This window comes from Eretmochelys imbricata, chromosome 11, assembly GCF_965152235.1.
Source record: "Eretmochelys imbricata isolate rEreImb1 chromosome 11, rEreImb1.hap1, whole genome shotgun sequence".
NCBI lineage: Eukaryota > Metazoa > Chordata > Testudines > Cheloniidae > Eretmochelys > Eretmochelys imbricata.
Window position 1 is genome coordinate 36,720,563 of NC_135582.1, and position 23,539 is coordinate 36,744,101.

The following is a 23,539-nucleotide window of genomic DNA, read 5'->3' on the forward strand; positions in this document are numbered from 1 at the left end:
AATTGTGTTTTTATTAGAAATCCAGGATGAGTATATATAGAGAAGAACACTCAGTTATTAAGACTGAGAGGAAAAATATTATAACACAGGCAAATAAGGAGAAATAAGTCCAAATTATTCCAAATTTCAGTTTCTTTTCACTACGAGGTAGATGGAAAAGAACAGATTTATCAAGTGCTCTTCTGAATGTTATTTCCTCCTGGCTCTTCATATAGTATCAGAATAAAATCCAGGCATGATCATGACCTCCAATAAGCAGGGGGAAAAAAGCAGTTTGTTTTTCTAGTACAGTAAAATCTTTCAACTGCTTGATCCATAACTTAGTAGGTTCTAGTTTCCAGGGGAGGATGCCCACACCATAACCAGTGTAACTTAAGCAGCTTGTTAAAACCCTGTCCACCTTAAGGTTAAAAGGAGCTTTCCCAAACAGATGCCAACCTAATAACACAGTCCAGTAGGTAAAGTACTCTGGGCTACATCTCTTGTAGGCAAGCAGTGCAATGGTAAAGATGTGGTTTAAGAGAAGAGTGTTCTCATAACTCTTTATTCTGTTGGCATCCAGCCATATTCTGACCAGTGTTTTTCTTACAATTCCCTCTCCACTTCTCATGTTTCTGTAACATGCATTCTGTATCAAGATAGTAAGGCTATGTATACGAATAAGTTATAAACTATGCTGGATAATGATCTGATGCAAATGAACATCCAAACAACACTCAACGATAGATTGTTCATCTTCATTTACTAAATCTCCTCCAAACACTTTTTTCTGTTAAAATATACATTATTCTCTATACACATTTTAGACAGTACATATTAAATAGTTTTCTAGCATGAAGTACTCTTGATACAGCAAATCAAATTAGTACAACTCACTAACCATTGTAGCTGCTTCATTATCTTGGTCATTCTTCAGTAACAATGCACACTGATGTTGGCAAGCATCAGTATCATCCTGTGCAAGGTACAAATGTGCAAGTTCCAACATTACCTGGAGATGAAAAAAATATACAAGTATTCCTCTTTATGCAAGTAACAGAGAAAGGATGGTTTAGTGGTTAGTGTTTTAACTTAGAATTCAGGAGACCTGGGTTCAATTCCCTGACTTCCTGTATATTCTTGGGCAAGTCACTTAGCGAATCTAATCTTCAGTTCCCACATCTGTAAAATGCGGATAATAGCACTTTCTCTGCCTCACAAGGGTGTTGTGGGGATAAACACATTAAAAACGGTGAGGCACTCAGGGTATGTCTACACTTACATTTTATAGCACTCTAACTTGCTGGCTCAGGGGTGTGAAAAATCACCCCCTTGAGCGCAGCAAGTCTGAGCACTTTAAAGCGCTAGTGTAGACAGGCTCCGAGCACTAGGAGACGCACTCCCGGCGCTTGGAGCTAATACCCTCATGGTGGTGGATTACCAGGAGAGCTCTCTCCCAGCGCTCACGCGCGACCACACTCACACTTCAAAATGCTGCCACGGGAGTGCTCCTGTGGCAGCGCTTTGAAGTTTCCAGTGTAGACATACCCTCAGATACTATGGTGATGGTTGCCATGTTATACCTTAGATAGACAGACTTCTCTCTAAACAAAAATAAATACAAAAAGTTTTAAGTCTTTTCAACCAACAGAAGGAGAACTTCTCATTAATATACTTTGATTATAATTAGAGTATAAGCAATTGAGTCAAACTACATTTTTATATACATTTTTATAGACTAGCACATTTGACACCCCAATCCTGATCTATTTCTGAAGATGCATCAGCTATATAAATATTCACTAACCAAAGCTTACTTAGGGGGAAGTTCATCATAGGGACTGAGGTTCCATCACAGACAATTTTGGATAAAGCCATGAAAAGTTCATCAGGGGAAGAGCCCTACAGGCTGGACAGGAGGAGGGATATATGATCCTGTACCTGCGACCCGGAGCTGCCCTTGACCAGCCAGTCGTTGAGGTAGGAAAAGATCTGGACCTCCCCGACGTCTGAGGTAGGCCGCTACCACAGACATACACTTTGTGAATACCCTGGGAGCTGTGGACAGGCCAAATGGGAGGCCAGTGAACTCGTAGTACTCCTGCCCAACTGTGAAACGGAGGAAACGCCTGTGTCCCTGGAATATATGAATGTGCAAGTACCTGTCCTGTAGATCGAGGGTGGCGTACCAGTCCCCGGGATCTAGGGAGGGGATGATAGAGGCCAGAGACCATGTAAAACTTGAGTTTCACCATGTACTGGTTCAGGCCTCGCAGGTCCAGGATGGGCCTGAGTCCCCCTTTGGCCTTCGGGATAAGGAAATAGCGGGAGTAGAACCCCTTGCGCCTGAACTCCGCTGGCACCACCTCCACCGCTCCTAAGCTAATGAGCCACCTCACCACCTGCTCGAGTAGGCTCTCGAGAGAGGGGTCCCTGAAGTGGACGGGGATGGAGGGGGGTAGTTGGGGTAGAAATAAACTGGAGGGTGTATCCCTGGGAGACAGTGTTGAGGATCCATTGGTCCAAGATCAGCTGTGACCGCTCTGGAAGAAAAGCACACAACCGATTGGAGAAGGGAATCTTTAGTGCGAGTGGATCCCTGGTATAAACTGGTAAGTAGCCCCCGGGCGTCCCGTCAAAACTGGCGCTTTCCCGCCTGTTTACCCTTAGAGGGCCCAGGATGTGGCACAGGCCAGGATTGCCTCTGTGGGCGCTTTTTATAGTCCCTTGACTTTTTATAAAGGGGGCTCATATCTGGAGTGGGTGGCCTGACTGGGAGTCTGCTGTGGTTTGAACTTGGTCCTGCCCGAGGCCGGGACATAGAGGCCAAGGGTCTTTAATGTCATGCAGGAGCCCTTCAGACTGCGTAACTTCACATCTGTTTGTTCCACGAACAGGGCCTTGCCATCGAATAGAAGGTCCTGTTAGGAGTTCTGTGCCTCTCTGGACAATCCAGACAGCAGGAGTCATGATGCTCACCTCATGGAGACCTTGAAGCCGTATCCGTGGCACCTGAGGCTGCCTGAAGGGCCGCCCTGGCAGCAGCCGGGCCCTCCAGGCACCCGAGGCTGCCTGAAGGGCCGCCCTGGCAGCAGCCGGGCCCTCCTCAACCAGAGCCTTGAACTCTTATTACGCTCCTGGAGGAAGTCCGCAAATTTGGACAGGGAGCCCCACAAATTGAATTTATATCAATAAATTATACCAGCAGGGCTTAGTGATTTGCTACCCTCAGTTGGAAGCTCGAGGACGAATAAACCTTTCAACCAAATAGATCTAGTCTCCACAAGTTCTTATTTTTAGGAGTAGGAGCGGGTTGACCTTGCTGCTCCCTATCGTTGACTGACTCGACCACTAGAGAGTTGGAGGCAGGGTGGGTTTACAGGTATTCATGCCCCCTAGCGGGCACAAAATACTTCCTTTCTGTCCTCTTAGAGATGTGGGGCAGGGAAGCCGGGGTTTGCCACAAGGCGTTCGAGATCTTTGCCACCCCTTCATGGAGCGGGCGAGCCGCCCTGCCTGGTGCCGAAGCCGAGAGGACGTTGAAGAGGGAGTCTGAGGGTTCCTCCACCTCTTCAACTTATAGGTTGAGGCTTGATGCCACCCTTTTCAACAGCTCTTGGTGGGCTTTTGTGTCCTCCTGAGGGACAGGTGGAGGAGGGGCTACGATCGCCTCATCTGGGGAGGATGAGGGTGGGGTACTCTGCGTCCCCACCACTTGGTCCCCTTCTGAACACAGGCCTGGAGATGAACGCTCCACTGACTCCTTTCCGGAAGGCTGAGAAAGGGAGGCCAGCGGTCTTTCTGAGGCTCTGGCCACTGAGTGAACCACCACCAGGGGCTGTGTCAGAGCCCATTGGTACCATGGTGCTGGCCAAGGAGCCTGGTGCCTCCGCATGGCATGGAAGCAAATGTGGCCACTGGCATCCAGTGAGGCCAGCCTGGAGTAGACTGGACTAATCTGCTCAACCTGAGTCGGAGGCCACAAGGCTGATGGGGACCGAGAGCTGCCCAACGCGGGTCTAGCCTCCCCCTGTCTTGCTCTGGTGCTTTGGCAGAGAAGACTGCTTCTTTGCCTTTTTGGAGTGTCCTGTGGACGGGGAGCGGTGCCGACTTGTGGAGGGCACCATTGGGTCACCGTGCACTGATGCCGCGGTGTTTGGTGCCGACTTGCAGCGGTGTCAGGGTTAAGGCCAATTTCATCAAAATGGCTCGGAGCCAAATGTCCCGCTCCTTCTTGGTCCGAGGTTTGAAGGATCTGCAAATCTTGCAGCGATCGCTAAGATGGGTTTCCCCAAACAGCGTAAACAGTCCACGTGCGGGTCACTCACGGGCATTGGCTGTTTGCAAATGTCGCACGACTTAAAGCCCGGAGCATGCCCCGACTCAGGCACACTTAACTAATTCTAATTAAAACTATTTTTTTTTTAAATTAAAAACTACAGGCACTACTAACTATGAACTAACAGAGTCCAAGATGGAAAGCTACAGCAGAGCTGGAGCAGAGCAGTTCCGAAGCACCTTCACTAGCGGCAAGAAGGAACTGAGGGTGGGAGGAGTGTACAGCGCCCCTTATGCCGCACCATGGTGGCACCACTCCAGGGGTCACTAGGTCGCTCCCCTACGGGGGAGCACACACGCATGCACACCTATTGTGGAATGCACATGAGCAATCACTTGAAGAAGAATGTATTACCACATCTTTGAAACAAGTTGCCTCTGAATACAAGAAATCAATTTTTTGTTTTGTTTTACATTTTGTTTAAAGGCTCATTTTTCCGTTAACTTTTTTCCTTTTGCACTTCTTCACTATTATGTGAAAAAGGTGACCAAGTTTTGTAGGAAAAAAAGATTTTTTCCTGCATGATTCTTCCTTACATATATCAAGCCATTCCTACTGTTGCTGGAAGCCTCTCTGAAAAATAGGATAGTTGCATCACAAGAAACTGAAATATGAGCTGCAGCTTTCCCAGCACTCAACTGAGTGGAAAAGGGATGCTGAGTCACACTATTTTTCTTAAAACCTTTAACTCCAACAAAACACAGTGTTCTAATCAATCTGGCTAATCACCTTCTCTGTGTCTCAAATTAGGTATTAAAAAACCACAGTTAAGGTTTCCATCTCTTATGATATTACTATCCCAGTATGATCCAGTCAGTTAGGAAAAACAGGAAGCTAAAGACTTGATATTTCAAAGGGCTTATTGTCACTGCAACAGTTAGTGTGAGTTACTCCGCTTGAACTAGCCGAGTTCAACTTAGAATGGTCACACTGTGGAATAATACTTGAACTACACAGAGTGACTGGATTAGCAATTGAGGAGCTGTGAAAACTCAAGCTGTAGCCTATGGCTGCATTCCCAATTGCATTAGCAGCTCAAGTCTCAGCAGCATTTAAAATTCAACCCCTACCTCCTGACAGGTCAATTAGGTCATGCTGAAAGCACCACTTAACTTGAGCTATAGATTTGTGCCAGTGGATGGGAGTTGGGTTAGGGGCAACACTATTTGCCATTGCAGTAAAGATAATCCCTAAGATAGAAACAAGTAGAAAAAGAACTCACATGGTCTCTACATCTTAAAGCAGCAATAAAGGCATAATTATTTTATTTTACTTTGTAGTTCAGCAGTAAAAATTGTTAGATGACAAGACCCTTTCAATAAAAGGTGACATAAAATAGTTATTTTTGAGATAGGACTGACCTTGTTATCTGTTTCACAATGAACAAGAGCTTCTTTGTAAAATTTAATTGCTTTCTCATAGTTTCGCTGGGCTGTACAATGTTTTGCAATCTCTGCACAAATCTCAGCTACTAACTGTTTCTGTGCAGGAACTGCATCCAGCTGCTCTTTTTGAACCCGTTTGAGTACTCTGGCTTGCAATTCCCGAGCCTAGGGGAAAAAAAAGGGTGAGGGTAGCAGAAAGTTAACTTGATAATAACAATCACTCTTACGTATGCACTCTTGTTAATATAATTAGACAAAAAATGCACAGGTTGTGAATGCAGAGGTTGCATTCACAAGTTTGTTACCGGCTCTCCCTTAGTTGGAAAAAAATGTTTCAAAGGAAAATTCTTGTCCCCAAACTCAAAATGCACTCAATCATCAGGTTGGTATTTTACTTCTTGTTTCAGTTTTTCTTAAAATACACAAGCTTTTTATTATTCCAAAAACATTTATTATTCCAAAAAGATGGAAATATCCTATATCTTTGTCCAATACAGACCTTCTGTCCATTTAACAGGGCTTCATTAAAAAGAAAATATTTTTATTTTGTGTGCCAGCACCATCATTTGTCACCTACATGCCAAGAAAGGTGATGTATTCTATACAATATAATTGTGTTGGTTTCTTGAAAAGTAGATTTTCCACCAGGGTGGAGTGGAGGAAATTAGAAAGAGATCTGGGCAATATTTCTAATTTTTTGTTGGTGTTTTTTGGATGACACACTAAAGGTACATCTATACTGCATGCTTCTTTCGGGAGTGTGTAGAGAACACACATGGGTAGTCCACCCCCATCATGGGAATAAACAGAAGCATAGGTGGTGAGGAACAACTTAGGTAAGTAAAGACACACCTGAAGGGTGTGGGTATGTATTCGAGTACATACCCTGCATGACTTTCTACTCACCCAAGCCAGGCCTCCTCACCAAGGCTGCTATTTTTAGCAATGCAGTGTCCCGCTACCTCTCCTCTCTTGGAGCTCTTCCCATGTTGGCAGCAAGGAAAAGCTCTGCCAGCTTCCCATTGATGGAGCCCTTCCCCTGCTGTGGGAAAGACACGGGCAGCAGGAAGCTGGAAGAGCCTTTGCTCATCACAGTGACAGATTCCAACGACTGGGAGCTGCTGGAGCACGAGCGCCCCCTCTCCCCACACCACATACCCTCTGCCAGAGGCATTCACTGACACAAGTAGCTACACACAGCAGTGCAGATGTCCTTTTCACCATGGCATGTAGCTCCACGTATACTACACACCCCCACCAAGTGATGTGTAGTATAGACATAGCCTAACAGTGAAAGTGATTTTTTTATTAAATGACAAAATCTGCAATTTTAGTAATATTAAAAGTTTCATCCAATTTCACTAATCTGCAACATTTTCCTTACATTTTACACATTTTACCTAACTTATTTAAGATCTGACCACTTGTGAAAATAAAACAAAGTAATACTCAGAGCATTTCATAATTTTTTCAAGCCATCATATGATCATAGTTAGCTCAAAATTATAGTTATATAAACTTAAAGTAAAAAAGATTACTGCTACAGGACTCTCTAAATCACCCCCTCATCCTCAGTTCATTCAGTAATTTCCTAATCCATCACTGTGACAGGAGCTGTGATGGCAAAAAGTACTGGCACAAGACATCACTGAAGGATTCTGACAAGAGCAGCTGTCTACTTAAAGCAGCAGCTTTCTGTTTACAAAAACAGTACAAGTACTTTGGTAATCGACAGTGGGAAAGAAAATTGATTTTTTTGTACTTAAACACATATTCTTCATCTTTTTCCCCCCTACAACCACTGTCAAGCAACGTTGGGACTTCTCCCTTCTCAAAGTTCTGCCTATGAAGGCTGTTGATTACATGTGACAAAACATTCAGCTCAAGCGTCACATCAAGTCTTTTTTTAAGCTGCCTTCTCTTGTTCTGTACACAAGCTTTGTTTGTTTCACTAAGTACTGACAAAACCTGACTACTGGTTTCAGGTTGTGGAGAAGTGCTGATCTTCTCTGCCAGTCCCCAACTACATTTCCTCCTCCCTACATCCACTTCTGGCAGAAGAAAGAAACTACAGATAGTGTGTATAGGGGATGGGGGGCAAAGAGATCCAGAAAAAGAGCTGTGAGGGCCAATCCTGGGTCCCCTTCCAAGAGGCAGGAGTGGGAGGGAGAGAGTGGTATAATGAGTGGCAGGTGGTGAGTGAATGTATAGTTGGGACTAATAAGTTAATGCAGGGCATTTTAGTAGCAAAGTGGGAGGGAGGCATGGGCAGACAGGCAGAGGGAGAAAGGAGAGCTTCAGGGGAATGGAAGCAAGCAGACCCAGTCAGTGGCAAAAGAGAATGAGACACTTGAGAATATGTTAGAAGATGGAGAGCAAAGAGGGAGGAGAGTAAAAGAAGAGAGTGAAAGAACATGAAGGAGCCAGAGGAAATAAAGGGTGAAATGTAGAAATCAGTTGGCAGGGAAACAGTTACTGAGAGTTGGGTGGAGAAGATACTGAACTCTAAAAAGAAAAAAGCTGAAGGAAGAGAATGAGACAAAGAAGGACCTAAAATAAGAGATGGGAGTAAGGTCGATGTATTTCTTATTAAGATACGAAATACCAAAATGTTACAACAGATTAACATGTAATGTTTGGGTTTTTTATGCAAACGTCCTTTGGGCAATACACCTGGTTTAATTTTTCAGACTGCTCAAAAGATATTGCCGAGGCTCCCTGCATCTGCAGTCCAGCCCTAGGTTTTTGTGCGTGTGGTGGAGGAAATCATTGGAACCCAACACACTGAAATTAGGTCTTTCAGCAAATGAGTGGAAAGGAGGTTCTTTGGTCAGATCAACTTTCAGGTTGTGGAGAAGTGCTGTATCTTTTCCAAAGCTCCAGACTGTCTCTAGCTACCACAGTTTTGTCCTTTTTCTCTAGCCATTACAGCTCTCCTCTCAAGCCCCATTCTAGGTCTTAACTTTAGACTCCCCAGTTCACCAGTCCTTATCCTTAATGCTGCCCTTAGACAGCAACTGAAATTCAATTACTCTATGCACAGAAAGGCTACAGGCATAGCTTCCACAAACTCCCCATATTGCTCAGCAGTGTGGTTTGGACCTGAACGAAGGCAGCCACTACTAGCTCTGACTCCATGCCTGGTCTTCAGCCACTCTGCTGAAACTATGGTGGCTTTTACATGAACATGTGGCTGCGACTTGGACTTTAGACCTTTAATTCATAGGTCACCTAAGAGCTAGCAACAGTAATACTTTCAGTCAGTATCAAACCACTAACCTAGAGGTAAAAAGGTCTGTATCCTCTTACCAATCCTCTGAGCAATTCAATCTCTAGTTTATATTTATTTCTTTTCTTTCTACTTTTGCCACTTTGTTATCCAATTTATTTCTGCAGAATGCTAGAAGTCCTCCTCCTCCCCACAAAATCTTAGAAGTTTAACACAGTTATTTTTTCTTTACCTGCTGTAAAGAAACAATAGCTTCATCTGTCTTCTCCATTTTGCTATAAATTTTTCCGAGAAGAACATGGTAACGTCCATCTTCCATTAGAGAGGACAACTCATTCACTGTTAAAATATTAAAATATGAAACAAAAAGTTAAAGTAGGAACTGCCTCCTTTGGACAGTTTAATGACACCTTGTGGATGAGTCATAGCTGAAAGATGAAGTTGTGCATGCACATCTTCAGAGTTAAGGAAAAAATTGGACTGGAGATCCGCATAAGATTCAACCAAAAGGAGCTGCATGTTTAGTTCAGCTCATGTTAGTTTCAAATGCATGAGAGAGGAAAAAAACCAAAACTTTCCAACATGCCTTGAATAAGATACGCAAATCACGGTTCTAATCCTGTTCCCATTGAATCAATAGGAAATGTCCTACTTATATCAATGGGAGCAGGACTGGGCTGTACAGTGCTTTCACTTAACTATTGCTAAACTCTGAAGAACCACCCTGTTTTGGATGGATTTTTGATAGAAAAGATACAGTGCTGAAAGCACAGCTTTGGTTATTTTAACTAAATGTTTCAAGGGCTACTGAAAAAGCTGCAAGCTACTTTTATTTAGTGGTTGCGAAAGGAACTATGGAAGAAACAGCTTTGAGGAGTATAAGCACTTCATTATATACTATAATTTTCATCTGCTTCCCAATTGACACAGCATGGCTGCTTTACAGTTTGGTATATCTAGGGCCTATTTATATCTCTACTTCTTTACCAAAGAGATCTTATTACTTCCAGATAAAAACATAGTTCTGTATTAAATACACAGGTGCCTAAAACTAAAAAGTGTATTTTATAAAACACAGTACAATGAGCAGCACTCTATAAGCAGGCTGTCTCCAACGAGCTCTTTGTGTAAATAAGGTAGGTTAGATGGCTTAATAAGTTTTCTGTCTTTATTTCCCAAATAGTGCACAATTACTCCCCACAGTACATTTTCTAGTGTTCTGTAGATTATTACAGAATATTTTATTTCTGTTTTGGATAAGAAAACACAGAGCACTACTACATTTTATAAAAGTGCTATTTAACTGTTTCATATCACCCAATGGAATAATAATTTGTCAGGTAAGGACATGAAGAAAATAAGGAAAAAAATTCTTAAAGAGGCTCTACAAAGAAAATAAGTTTGACTTGTGCACTTTTTTGCTTCCTTGTGATATACAGAAAAATGTGAAAGGTGATGGTGGGGTAGTTTGTTTTTACTGTTACAGAAAAATCACAATTTGTATAAAATGTGACTCTTGGGTTAGCCAGAACCAGATGGCCTTGGCTAACTCAATCAGATTCCAAACAAGTAGATTAACTGTACATGTGAAGTCCTTTCCAGCTTGTTTTCTGCATTTAACATTCAGATCCTGTGTGGGCTGGCAGACTAGTGAATTAAAGCAATAGTGACATCACAAAAACCAAGAGTATGAAAGTTGAGCTAATAAGGGATTTTTAGTCAATCTTAAAATTCTATTTCTGCTATTTAATTTCAATGACCAATAAATATTTTGAATAAAGGAAGTGTTATTCAAACACCTTCACCCCTCTAAGTTGTGATGAGCGCACAAGAAACATATCTTATATCTCCTAGTGCTCTTCTAACAAAACCAGGAAGACTACCAGATTTCACTTTTAAAAAGTTATTTCTAAGACAGATAACAGACTTTTCAGGCAGCGTTTACACATGATAAAGCAGTAAGGAAGTTTGAACTCCATATTTTAAAAATCCTTTGCTGGTCACCTTTCAATGAGTTAAATTTAATTTACATGCAATTCTCATAGTACAGTGCCAACACAAGTTTGAAAGTTCATAAGATAAAATGTCTACACTATACCAATTTATTCCTAAAAAAAATCTCACAGACACACACATACACACACACCCTAATATTTCTGTTTTGTTGTAAATAAAATGACTAGTTCATACCAGGCTCATGGTCTAAAGCTTGCTGAAGTACTTTTTCCGCCTTTTCATACTGCCTCAGTTTCAGCAGGAGTTCAGCCAGATCATAGCAAAGGATATTCTGTTGACCATTTTTCAGTCCAGCTTCATAATAACTTATTGCCTGAAACGAAAAACTTAATAAATGTATGGAAATCGGCTTTCTAAAATAAATCTTAATAAAAATAATACCTTGCACTTAGGTAATTAGTGAAATTTTGCTTAATGATGCAACTACCTGCTCCACTCTCACCCTAATTATACACTGAAATGTCCTGTAAAAACACTAATAAATTGATAACAGCAGGCATTTATTTCAATCTAGAATTACATAGAAAAACTATGTTAAAAGAAACTTTAGGTTGCAAAGTCAATGACTCAGAAACTAAGAAGTGTCAAATGTAAGGTTGCCTGTGCAATCTTAGTTCTGTTCCCTGGGCCTCTGCATTTTGATAAATCTTTAATTATATGATCTCACACTATTTTTTAAACAGCACCACTCCCTCATTCAGAGTTTTGTTGTTTTTTTTAATCCTGAGAGCTGATAACCAGATCTGAATAGATTTACAGACAGAAGAACCCACTTTTTTGACCAAAGCATTATCTCTTTGCCCAATTTTGAAGTCCATCTGCAAACAGAGGGGATGCTAGTGCTCTTAAAAAAAAAAGTGGCAAGAATAATATATAAAGTGTCTTCTGCTTTCCCTACACTTTTAAATAAAAAATGCAATTATAACTAAAAATAAAACTCTCTTAATCACTCAAGAAAACAACAAAAATAGGTTCTTAAAAAGGACAGCCCTATTAAAGTGATGCAGTGGTTGTATGAGCCATTATATGTGGCATCAGGATTTGGTCCTTTGCACAGAAAAGAAAAATGAAGGCTAACAGTTTAAAAAACCTTCTGGATACCCTCATATGGGTTGCTTTCAGCGCCACTGAAGTAGTCACAATTAGAGCAGATTAGAAAATTTCTGTTTAGAAACTTTTTTGACAAAATGTGGGGAAAGCATTTATATTATCTGTTTTCCAAACAGTGATAGTTACAGTATTTGAAAAATTAAAATATAAGCTTACAGAAAACTTAATTTTCAAAATGTATGACTTTATATGTTACAAGGAAAAAAACAGACTAAAATTAAAACTGGAATTAAGTACATTGATGTTTAATTTTTAAAATCTATTTTCAAGGATATTTTAAAAAAATGATTATGTTATAGCACGTGTAAAGTATGCCAAAAACGTTAAACTGACTACCTGTTTCAGCTTAAATATCGGCAGCACTGTAGAGCACCTGCCTCAAAAAAACCAAAAGGATTAAAAGAGGTTTTATTCACGGAACTCCCAGCCAATCCTAGACACTACTCTCCTTTGGGTTATTCAGCAAGAAATGTTAGAGACTGAAAATCTCTGGATACATTGGGGTAAGAGGAAACTGAACATGACTGTACCAGGGGAGGGATGGCATGCCAAAAATCACTATAAGGTCAACATTAACAAAACTAAATGAAAGTCCAAAGTGTTTCAAAAATGTAGAATATAATCAAGGATTATAGGTCTAGGAGCCTTCAACGGCTGTCCAAATAGACAGTCTTTTCCACTTTTCCGTGTGGACAGTTTTATGCTTTGCAGTGGGATTTCTTGTATTTGTAGTAAACAGTCAGTTGCACTCAACTAGCAATATCCAGGCTATTAGAAAGACCAGGTGGGGAGGGAATATCTTTTAATGAAGCAACTTGTGGGTGAAAGACAAGCTTTTGAGCTTACATAGCAACACTTACGACAACACTGCAATCAACATCAAGACCGTCAGGTGTAGCAATTTTGGGCCTGAGTCAAATATCTGATCTTGGTTCCGAGATATAGTGTCTGGACAGATGAGAGGCACTATTGGAGGCTGAACAGACATTCTCAGGAGATCAACCAGAATGGTCTTAGCCAATGTCAAGCTATCAACAGGGGCATGATTGCATCCTGTCCGATCACCCTTAGCATCAGAAAGATCAATGGAAATGTATACATGAAATCTTGATCCCAAGCTATGAGAAAGGACTCTTGAAAGGATCCCATGCTCATGCCTCTTAGGACCAAAAGACTGGACACTTCATGTTCTTTTTGCCACCAAAGGCCATCATGGGATTTCCTCAGCAGTGAAATATTGGGATGATGAAGCACTTCAGAGACCGTTTGTGGTTGGTGATATTCAGCAGATGTCCAAAACAGGCTAACTGCTGACTCCAGGATGAGAACTACTGGGGCTATCCCACGTTGTTAATACCATGCCAATAAATTGACTGCCTCTTGGCACAGGGGCCTTGCTTGTTTACATAATACAGTGCAGATGTGCTGTCTGCGAGAATCTGCAGTGTCAAATTATTTAAAACAGGTAGGAATGTTATGCAAGCTAACCCAATTGCTCATAATTCTGGAATGTTTGAGTGTACTTTTGGAACCAAGTTCCTTGTACTTGGAGATGGTCTAAGTGTGTGCTCCAACCTTTTCCGGATGCATCTGCGGACAGTGTCTTTATATGAGTGGGGGTGGAAAAGGGTACTCCATTCCAAATGTTTTGGGGATCTGACCACCAGTTCAGTAATGATAAAGCACAAGCTAGAACAACAGTGTGCATATTCATCTGATATTCTGTAAGGATACAATAACTTCAGCTAGCCTTTTACGGAAGTAGGTTAAGTCTGGTTAGCAGTGTCACATATGCTCAAGCTGATGCGTGACCTACGAGTTTGAGACAGGTTTTACTCGGATTCATTTTGATACCGGTGCTGATCTGTACAGAACAAAATCTGTTCTCAGGAAGATACGCTTTTGCCAATTTGGAGTTGACTAGGACTCCTATGAATTCTGCCATCTGTGATGGGTGAGAAACTATTTAACCATAAGGCCCAGCTGTCTGAATAGGTGAAAGACAGTTCAGGGCTATAGTGACTTCCTGATCAGACCTGCCTTTGATTAGTTAATCACCTACATATGGTTACACATGAGTGCCTTGTCTCCTTAGATGTGCTACCACCTTAGCTAGGCATTTTGTGAAGACGTTCAGAGCTCTGGAGATCGAATGGTAGCACTTTTTATTGACATTGATTGGGCCCTACTGTAAACTGCAGATACTTCCTATGGGCCAGATGGATCAGAAAATGGAAGTAGGCATCCTGAAGGTCAAAAGCCACAAACCAGTCATGAGCCTGAAGAGAAGGGATGACAGAGGCCATCCTGAAACCAAGACAACATACATTTGTTCAGTCTTATCCTAGATGTAAGAAGACTAAGACCCCCTTTTTGATTTGGAAGAAGAGAATACCACTTCTATTGGTTGATTTTCACAAGAAGGGTCCCACAAGAGGGATGAGAGAGGGGTAAGGACTAGAATTGGATGGTAGCCACAAGACAACTTCTCTCACTCACCGCTTGGTTGTTATTCCAGTCCCAGCTGATAGAAAAGAGAAAGTAAGCATCTTGTCCAGTTTGAATGTGGCTCATCTTCCTCATATCAAACCTACTGTCTAGAAGCAGGTGAACACTGTCTAGTGACTGAGAAAGATGTTAACCTTCTCCAGAAGAACCTCAGGTTCTTCCTGAGTGGATACTCAGAACATTGTTGCTGTAAGTAGCTGGGTATTTTCTGTGAGGCTTGCCCTTGTTATATGAAAAGTTTGCAATCTGGTACAGAGATGTAAGTGTCCAGTGTTTGCAGTATGGCTCGGGAATCTTTTAGGAAGTGTAAAACATCATCAGTACATGTGCTCAATAAGTCCGTATCCCAAAGGGCAAGTCGTCAGTTGCATTCTGCATCTCTCTAGGAATACCAGAGTCCAATAAACATGATATTCTTCACATAGTTGCTGCAGTGGCTATATGTCTAGGCACCATGTCTGCGGTATCCTTCGCTGTCTGTAACAGTGTCTGACACTAGCTGTCCTTTAGAAATAATGACTTAACTCCTCTCATGTTCTATGTAAGTTTAACAAAAAAAAGGGGATTATCTTGTTCTAGGTTAGATAACTGCTTCACGAACAAGGCTTGAAAGTTCACTATTTGTAGCCAAAGTGACATTAATAACCTTTTGTCCCAAACGAGGATAGTTTCTGTCTCTTTTTTCCTTAGGTGCACTCTTAGATTTAAAGTTTTTTTTCCCCATTAACTGCGTAGGAGGAAAGTAGAATTGCTTACAACCAATTTGGGGTACATGGTACCTTTTTCCCTACTGCTCTTTTAGCTGGAGGTAATGTTGCTGGCCATAAGTTTTAGTCACCTCTAAAATGCCTTGTTAATTTGCAATGCTCTTCTGACAGGAGCAGAAGAATGTAGTATGTCTAATAACTTTGAGCTTTTTCCTCCCTTACTAATGTTTCTAATTTTTAAAAGAGACCAGCACTAGGGGAAAGCGGCTCCTGGAAGGCTATAAAATCATCAGGAGACTGCCCCATCAGAAGAAGCCAATGACGGATCTTTGGGAAAGGATGAAGGATATAGTTCTGGTGGCTCAAAACCTGCTTGTTCTTTATCTGCCAACTGTTCATGCTCCTCCTCTGTCCATATTCAGGGGACCAGCAATCATCTAGGTCAAACTCTCCTACTGCGTTTTCCATGACTGGTAGGAGGGAGATCTGCTCCTAAATGGAGGTCCCCAGGATGCCCAATGTGCAGCACTGTAGGAATAAGGCTGGTTTTGGTAAAGCTGATTAGGCCATTGTCATGCCTGACGTGAAGGAGTTGGGGTCATGCACTCTGATTCGAAGAGAAAGACCCTCTCCCTGATCTGGTTGAATGGTGGAGCAAGAGCTCTCTGCTTGAAGATGAAGAGAAGATGTGCCCTGGTAAGAAATGAGACTCTCTCCAATGATGGTAGTGATCTTTGAGGAAACATTGATATCATAAGCCCTAAGCATGTACCATGCTGAGCACAGTGCCTTCAGTGCAAAGGGGAGCATTGGAGACTTAGAGGAGTTTGCTAACATCAGGTCAGCACCAGAGTTAATGATTATTGGCGCTGATGCTGGCAGTTGGCAGTCACCAACACTGTTAGACATAGGCGCTGTTTTAGGTCTCAGATACTGAGTCAGAAGTGAGCCGGCATCACTTTCCCCTGTTGCATGAGCTTACTGCTCCATTCCCAGGAGTAGAATGAAGAGTTAAGCTTCTCCCTCTGGGAAGAGGAGACTTATTGGAAATTACATTTGGCAGAATGTTCATCTCCTTTGTCTTGATTACTGGTCCTTGGTGCCAAGAGGGCACTGTCTCACTGTCACAGTTGGTAAAAAGTAATTGAGGAGCAGCTGTGACCTCTCTGCCCATTATGCTTTTGGATGGGAGAGTGTGAGAACATGCATGTTGCCACTGCAGCCCAATCAACACTGCTATTTAAAAGACTCCAAGATTGTGTTCATGATATGCATTCATACCTAGAATGGAATCTACACTGACATACTTCAAGAACTGATAAGAATTTATGTCAAAGTAATTTGTGCTGATATACAATACTGTTGGATTACAGTAACAGTAAGAAGTGTCCAAAGAATATTTTGAGAGATATCTGTTCCACATTCGTAGCATGGACTGTTCTTGTTTACAAGATGACAAATGAAATTAACTGAATCTTGTAATTCTGAAACACGCTATACTAATAATAAAACACATAAAACTTTTATTAACGCTTTATTATGCATTTACTTATTTTCAACCCAAAGTCCGGATCCTTCAATTATGACATCATTATTTGGTTCCGATGAGCTTCACAACTTCAGGAAAGAAATAATCAGTCTGGAACAGACGAATTCCTTAGCAACAAAGACCTTATTTTTAGTAGCTGTCTTCAGCAGTGAAAAATAAGGAAAGAAAAATATTCTACTTAAAAATAATTAATGGTTTTTAAGTTTTCCATGAGACATAATCAGGGCCAAACAGACCTGCTAAAGAGAAAAAACAACATTCAATACTCCAGGCATTTTGAGGAGTATGAAAAACCACTTTTTTGGAACTTTCATAGTAAAATGCTTCTATCTGCATGTGTACTAGAAAAACAAGTTAACATTGAAGTAGACAGTAATCCATTTATACAGCATGTCTAAGAACTATTCATAACATACCTTTGAATAGTTATGAGTTTTGATTAGGGCTTTTCCAATTTTACTTGCTAAAATTCCATCTCTTGGGTTTTTCTTTAAAGCCTGCTCGTAGACTTCTATGGCTTCTTCAGGCTAGAACAGTAACAAAGAAAAACAGATGATAAATTCACAAAACTATACTAAAAGGCCTATAATGAGCTAACAGTGCAATCTGTTAATGCCACAAAGCGAGCTTCAATACTACTTGTTTCACAAATTATGGGACTTCTCAGGGTGGTCTCTACCAGACTGTTAAGATGACAGCAGACTCAAAAATAACACACTGATTTACACATTTTTGTGCTGAATTCCCGTTAAGCTGTGAGAACACAGCACAGAAACAAAAAGTTTTAAATTAACCTTTATCTTTTCTCTGTCCTCTGAAATTCTTTTGGCATTTCCTGGTTCACTGAAGTTATGAAAAAGCACATGCAAAAACCTTATTGCTGTACTCAGTGTCCCCCCTCTCCCTTCCATTCAGACTTGTCAGTCAGAAAGTTCAAAACAAATCCAAGCTGAACTCAAATTCCAATTTTGCTTTGGAGTTCACTTTTTAAAAGGATAAATGACCAGAACAAACTGAAGACAAATGCTTATGCCCTAGGGTAGGGTTCATCACCTACACTTTGTACTGCAGTGACCTATACTTTCAAGTTTTTCTGTCCCACAGACTTTGACCCAACCTACTGCTTGAAGATTTAAAATCAAGTGCAAGCACTCCACATGCTGTCTGCCTTTCCAAGCACTGAAGGGGTCTCTTGTGGTAACCTTGCTTTTCTAGAATTTACACATCTTTCCTTCAAGCTTGAATGAACTGTTCCAACCTTTTCCAACTTCATTTCTGAAGTGAATTTACCTCAACTTTCGACCCACAGATCTCTAGTCAATATTTGACTTGAAAATGCTTGATTGTTCACTGAGGTTGCAATTCTCCTCTTCCCTGACCACCCCAAATCTGATGCTCATCCCTGAGGTGCCTTTTATTTTGAGTATATTATTTAGTCTCTAAATATTTAAGTTAAATTAAAATTAATATAGAATTTATATACTTTAAGCCAGTAAACAGACCTTAAGTTTTCCTTAGCATACATTTTGCTTCCTGATCACCTATTAACAGAACCAGAAAGCAAGACTGTATCAAAACTTGCTAATGACAGCCAATTACTCAACTATACTGCTCATCTTTTATCACAATGCAGATGCTCACCTCTTGAATATTCATGTATGCATCACCAAGGAGAAGAAAAGTATGTGAGCTTGGCAGTTTGTCCACCAGATCTCTGAAAACAAAAAGACAGAATCTAGTTTAATAATTAAGTTAATATTGGTACTTTGAAGAATATGTAAACAATGGTTACTTACACTACAGTAATCATAGTTCTATGAGATATTGTAGTCAGTGAGGATCCCACTGTAGATGTGCACTGCCTCATGTGTGTGACCTGAGGATCTACTGAACAGCAGTGTCCATCAACGCCATGCATGTGATCTGTGACTCCCATGCAAGGGCATAAGGTTAGGGGGCAGCTGCCACAACCCTCCCTCAATTCCCCCGTAATTGGAAGCCCAGGGCAGCCAAGGACTCTGAAAACATAGATGGAGGCTAGGACATGGGATTCACACTAACTACATCACCTTGAAGAACAACAGTTCTGTAGTGTAAGTTACCATTCTTGCTTCCACTTTTGTCAGTCAGGGGTGTGAAAAAAAAACCAAACAAGTTTCACTGGCAAAAGTGCTGGTGTGGACAGTGCTATGTCAGCTTGAGAGGCTCTCCAGCTGACTAACTAATGCTGCTCATTGGGGGTGGTTTAATTGTGCTAGCAGGAGAGCTCTCTACTGCCAGCAAAGAGTGGCTACATGGGAGACAATACAGTGGCACAGCTGTGCTGCTGTAAAATCCATAATGTAGACCTAGCCTAGGTGACTGGCAAATCACTATCCTCTTCAGGATGGGGGCATGACCAGCATCAGTCAAAGAAAGATTGGAGTAGTGCTCTCTCAATTTGGCATCTGATCTACCAGCCAAGTTCAGTGCATAACGCTAAAACATGAGCAGATTGACACATTTCTGATACAGACTGATGTCACTTGATCTCTACTGGAGTGATGGGTACATCAGCCAGGTGGTAGCAAAGCGAGATACAAGGTGTCTCTCATTTTGATAGTCTTTGGGCTGAAATAGCCTGCCCTTTTGAGTGGCTGGCTATAGCCACATATAGACACAGAGACAGTCTGAAATATTTGGTAATGTCAATGTAAATATAAGAGCTCTGGTTATGTCCAGAATGTGCAGTTTCTTCTCCCCTTGTGTGGAATGTGGTTTTGGAAGCTTGTAGCTTCCAAATGTGTAGCGGGGTGGCCACCCGTTCGGGCCCAGAGGGGTTTAAGATAGCCCTGGGAGAGAGCTGGGGCAAGGGAAGAGCTGGGCTGATTGGCAGAGCAGCCGCAGCTGGGGCCCACACCCCAAACAGACCCAGCAGGCCTTATAAAAGCCAGGGAAGCCAGGAGCAGAAGAGTACTCTCTCTAGCTCTGAGAGGGAGGGACCTGGCTGCAGAGACCTGAATAGAGGACCTAGTTTGGAGCAGGGTGGGTGAAAGGCCAAGGGAGCCTGGGAGCTCCGGCCTAGGAAAGCCCCAGGCTAAGGGCCTGGTAAGGCCTATTAGGTATGGAGGTTGCAGGGGCAACCATGGGTAGGTAGAGGCAGCAGGTCCAAACCCAACCTTGCTGGTAATGAGTGGCTCATCCTGCAGTCTGCCCCAGGGCACAGGGGCTACCTGGTGACTGGCAGGAGCCTACGACTGAGGTGAGGTAAGGATAGTGGGTGGGGGGTTCCCCTGGGAGGAGGAGACCCAGAACTGGGGGGTACTGCCAGGGGGCAGTACCCAGTCAAAGGGGCACCAGGGTCCTGGGAGGGACCCGGGAGCCAGCAGCAAGGCGAGACACCGGCCTGAAGAGGGCGCACCGGAGGCTGGAACGCTAATTCCCAAGGACAACCAGCAGCAGGCGCCACCAGGTGAGTCTGCGTCCGGTTACAGGAAGGAACACAGGTAAGCTGACTGACAGGTTTAAATACAATTCAGAAATGACCTTGGGGATGAATTTTGCATGAGATATTAATTCCACTTTGTCTTTATGTAAGAAGGTATACAGGGATTCTGCTATGAATGCCTCAAGCTTGCTCATCTTTGTGGCTCAGGTGATGGCCATCAGAAAGACTTCCTGAGAATAAGATTATAGATGGAGCACTGTAAAACAGGCTCAAGTGGGGGTTCTTCATAAGCCTCAGACAGATGATGTTGAAGTTCCAAGTTGGAGTGAGTTCTGTAACCCAATTGATAAGCATTCCTCAGGCCCTTAAGGAATATGGATACCATGAAATATGAGAACACCGTAACTGACTATTGATGGATGATCTGGGGATACTGCTGCTAGATGAAACTTGACTGAACTAAAATGAGAGTCCAGAATCTTTGGTATTGGGATCAGTACCAGCTCTAGACCACGCTGGGTCACACATATTGAGAATTTATTTCTGTTCGGACAAGTAGATGATTCTCATGGATGGCTTCCTGCTCCACACTAGGATTTCCTGAAGGTGGAAGGAGCAGTCTCTTTCCAGGACGCTCAGACAGCCAACCAGCCAGGCTATCAGTTGGTGATTTTCAAGTCTAGATGGAATACTTGCGACAAGCAAGTCTGCATGGTCTGGAAGTCTGATTGATGGTTGTGTGAACATCTGTAACAGGTACATCAGACAAACTGCTTCAGCCGGGAGGGAGCTATAAGGGATGAGCTTGGCTAGTTTCTTTTGGCCTTAACAATAACTCTGTAGATTAGCAGAATCACTAGGAATGGGTAAAAAAGGCCCCAATTCCATTGCAGACTGAAGGCATCAAGCAGGGATCCTGCACACGTCTATAGCAGAGTGAATAAGATATTTTTGGTTTTGCTTTTGGCCATTTTGCGTGTTTACCTTTTTTGTAGTAAATTAGCTGAATTTGAAAACAAAAAAGACAAAATGAAGTAATTCACCTCTAAAAAAAATTTTTAGCAAATTATTCGGTGAATCGTTTGGGGGCCTGAAAAATGCACTTTTCTGCAAAAAAAATTCATAAAAAAATTCACTCAGTTTTAATCATGCCTCTTCTGGAGCAAAAGTTGAGATACTTGATGTTTCTGTGGTAGCAAAAGAGGTCTATCACATGATTCCCCCACTGATGGAATATTGGCTGGGAGATCAATTTAAACTGTGACCACTTATGGATGATACCAGCTTGTCTGCTCAGGAAATCTGTAAAGTCTTTGCTAGCTCTCAGAAGGTTCATGGCTCTCAAAATGTATGCCTTGAAGATGGCACCATTTACATAGCTTGATTGCCTCCCTGCAGAAGGAGACAGAATGGGCACTCCCTTGCAGGTTTATGCAGTACATCACCCACACTCTGTCAGCATGTGTACTACACAGTGTCACAGGACCAGGAGGAATGCCACAAACACCAATCTGAGGACTCAACTCTAAAATATTTAGTTGTAGCTCCTCTGGTGACCATGTCCTTTGTATCTGTAGCTGTTCCAGTTGGATCCCCAGACACATCTGTGACTAATGCACTGGATGGCTACAGGGCCATGAATGGTATCCCTTTTTGGGTATTGTCATGATGCAGCCACCAGGTCAATGCTCCAAGATTATGAGATGGAATTAAAATGGTCTTGCTCATCAGATGCTTCACAGGAGAATAGGCTGATCTGAGAAAAAGCTGTAGGGGACTCGGGTGAAGCCCAGCAAATGGTGTAAGGTATGCACAGACATATGGCTTAATAATGTGAAGCAAATCCGTACTGTCATAGCTGGGTGCGATACCACCATGTTCAGTAACAACTAAAGTGAGAAGAATCAGTCCTGTGGTAAGTATCCCTCGCTGTCATGGAGTTTATTCTGGCTCTGATTAACTCTATATGTCTGTGATTGGGTAAGTGACAATTTCTCATTGCTCAGGAGAAGGCAAACAGAGAAAGGGCATAGCTGAAACAGATCCAAGTTCGCTGGTGTGATCTGCTATTGATCAGGCAGTCATCTTGACATAGGCAGACATGGATGCCCTTTTCCCTTCAGCATCCAGCCACAACAGCAAGCCATTTTGTAAAGTCTCTTGGTGCCATAGAGAGTCCAAAGGGCAATACCATGAACCAGTATTAGTTTGGCCCCCACCATAATTCTCAGCTACTTCCTGTGGACCATGCGTAAGTACTCATTGTATAAGTCAAGAGCCAAAACCAGTTCTGAGCCTGACGTGATGAAATAATGGAGGCAAACATTACCATCCTGAATCTGAGATGGTGCATATATATCTCTGTTCAGCCTCCTCAGCGCCAAGATAGGCTGGAGATCACCTTTCTTCTTCAGAATAATGAAATATCAGGAATAAAAGAATCTTTCTCTGCACTCCAGCAGGACCCCTTCTGTGGCTCCTAGATGAAACAGGGACACTTTTCTTTGGGTAACAGGCTCTTGTAAGAAGGGCCTCTGAAGCAAGGAAGTGAGAGAGGGGACAGCTAGGGGGCAAGGAAAGGAACTGGACAGGCAGCCATAGGTGTTAATGGCCAGCCTTAGCTTCTCGTCATGCTTGATGGCGAGGGACGAAATTGTTTCTGAAGAAGGTCCACTCTGGAATAGTTCTGATGTGGCTCTACACCACCTCGTTAAAACAGTAGCTTCTGGGAAGGAGCTTAGTTTGCAATGGAGGAGGATGACTGGTGCTTCCAAAAGTAGCAGGGTTGCTTTCTGAGCAGGTATTCTGATTGCAGACTGTGGGTAGAAGATGGGGGGGAGGGAATAGCTCAGTGGTTTGAGCATTGGCCTGCTAAACCCAGGATTGAGAGTTCAATCCTTGAGGGGGCCATTTAGGGATCTGGGGCAAAAACTGGTGATTGGTTCTGTTTTGATCAGGGGGTTGGACTAGATGACCTCCTGAGGTCCCTTCCAACTCTGATATTCTATGACTGTGTTCTCTGTCTTTGTGGGGGGTGGCATAGTAAAGGCTTATGGTATGGTGTTGAAGTGTAAATACTCGCATTTACATTGAAGGTGCTCTGACTATCTATGCCTACAGTGATCAGGATCTCCACCCTGTGTCAAGATGTGAAATGGGATTCCATTCTGGGGCCTGTGGGAAGGTGGAGCCTCAACAGCACTAGTATGACCATGGCGGTAGTTAATATTGGTATTGGCCAGTCATGGCAGAGCCCAGTTAGAGGCACTCCTGGAATAATCTTTAGGGTA

General features: G+C 42.4%; 1 protein-coding gene across 7 annotated transcripts in view; it reads right to left on the reverse strand.

Moving 5' to 3' along the window:
* The window catches only part of TTC21B (tetratricopeptide repeat domain 21B), a 101,434-nt gene that overhangs the window by 34,116 nt on the left and 43,779 nt on the right, over nucleotides 1–23,539 (reverse strand). For all 7 annotated transcript variants that reach the window (XR_013347530.1, XR_013347529.1, XM_077830230.1 and 4 more), the window contains 6 exons: nucleotides 18,464–18,536; nucleotides 17,239–17,349; nucleotides 11,123–11,261; nucleotides 9,165–9,271; nucleotides 5,680–5,868; nucleotides 881–991 (listed from right to left, as the gene is read on the reverse strand). Coding sequence is in view for 5 of the 7 variants with exons in the window: in XM_077830230.1 (XP_077686356.1) it covers nucleotides 881–991; nucleotides 5,680–5,868; nucleotides 9,165–9,271; nucleotides 11,123–11,261; nucleotides 17,239–17,349; nucleotides 18,464–18,536 (730 nt within the window). In the remaining 2 variants the exon portion in view is untranslated. The remainder of the gene's footprint in view (nucleotides 1–880; nucleotides 992–5,679; nucleotides 5,869–9,164; nucleotides 9,272–11,122; nucleotides 11,262–17,238; nucleotides 17,350–18,463; nucleotides 18,537–23,539) is intronic.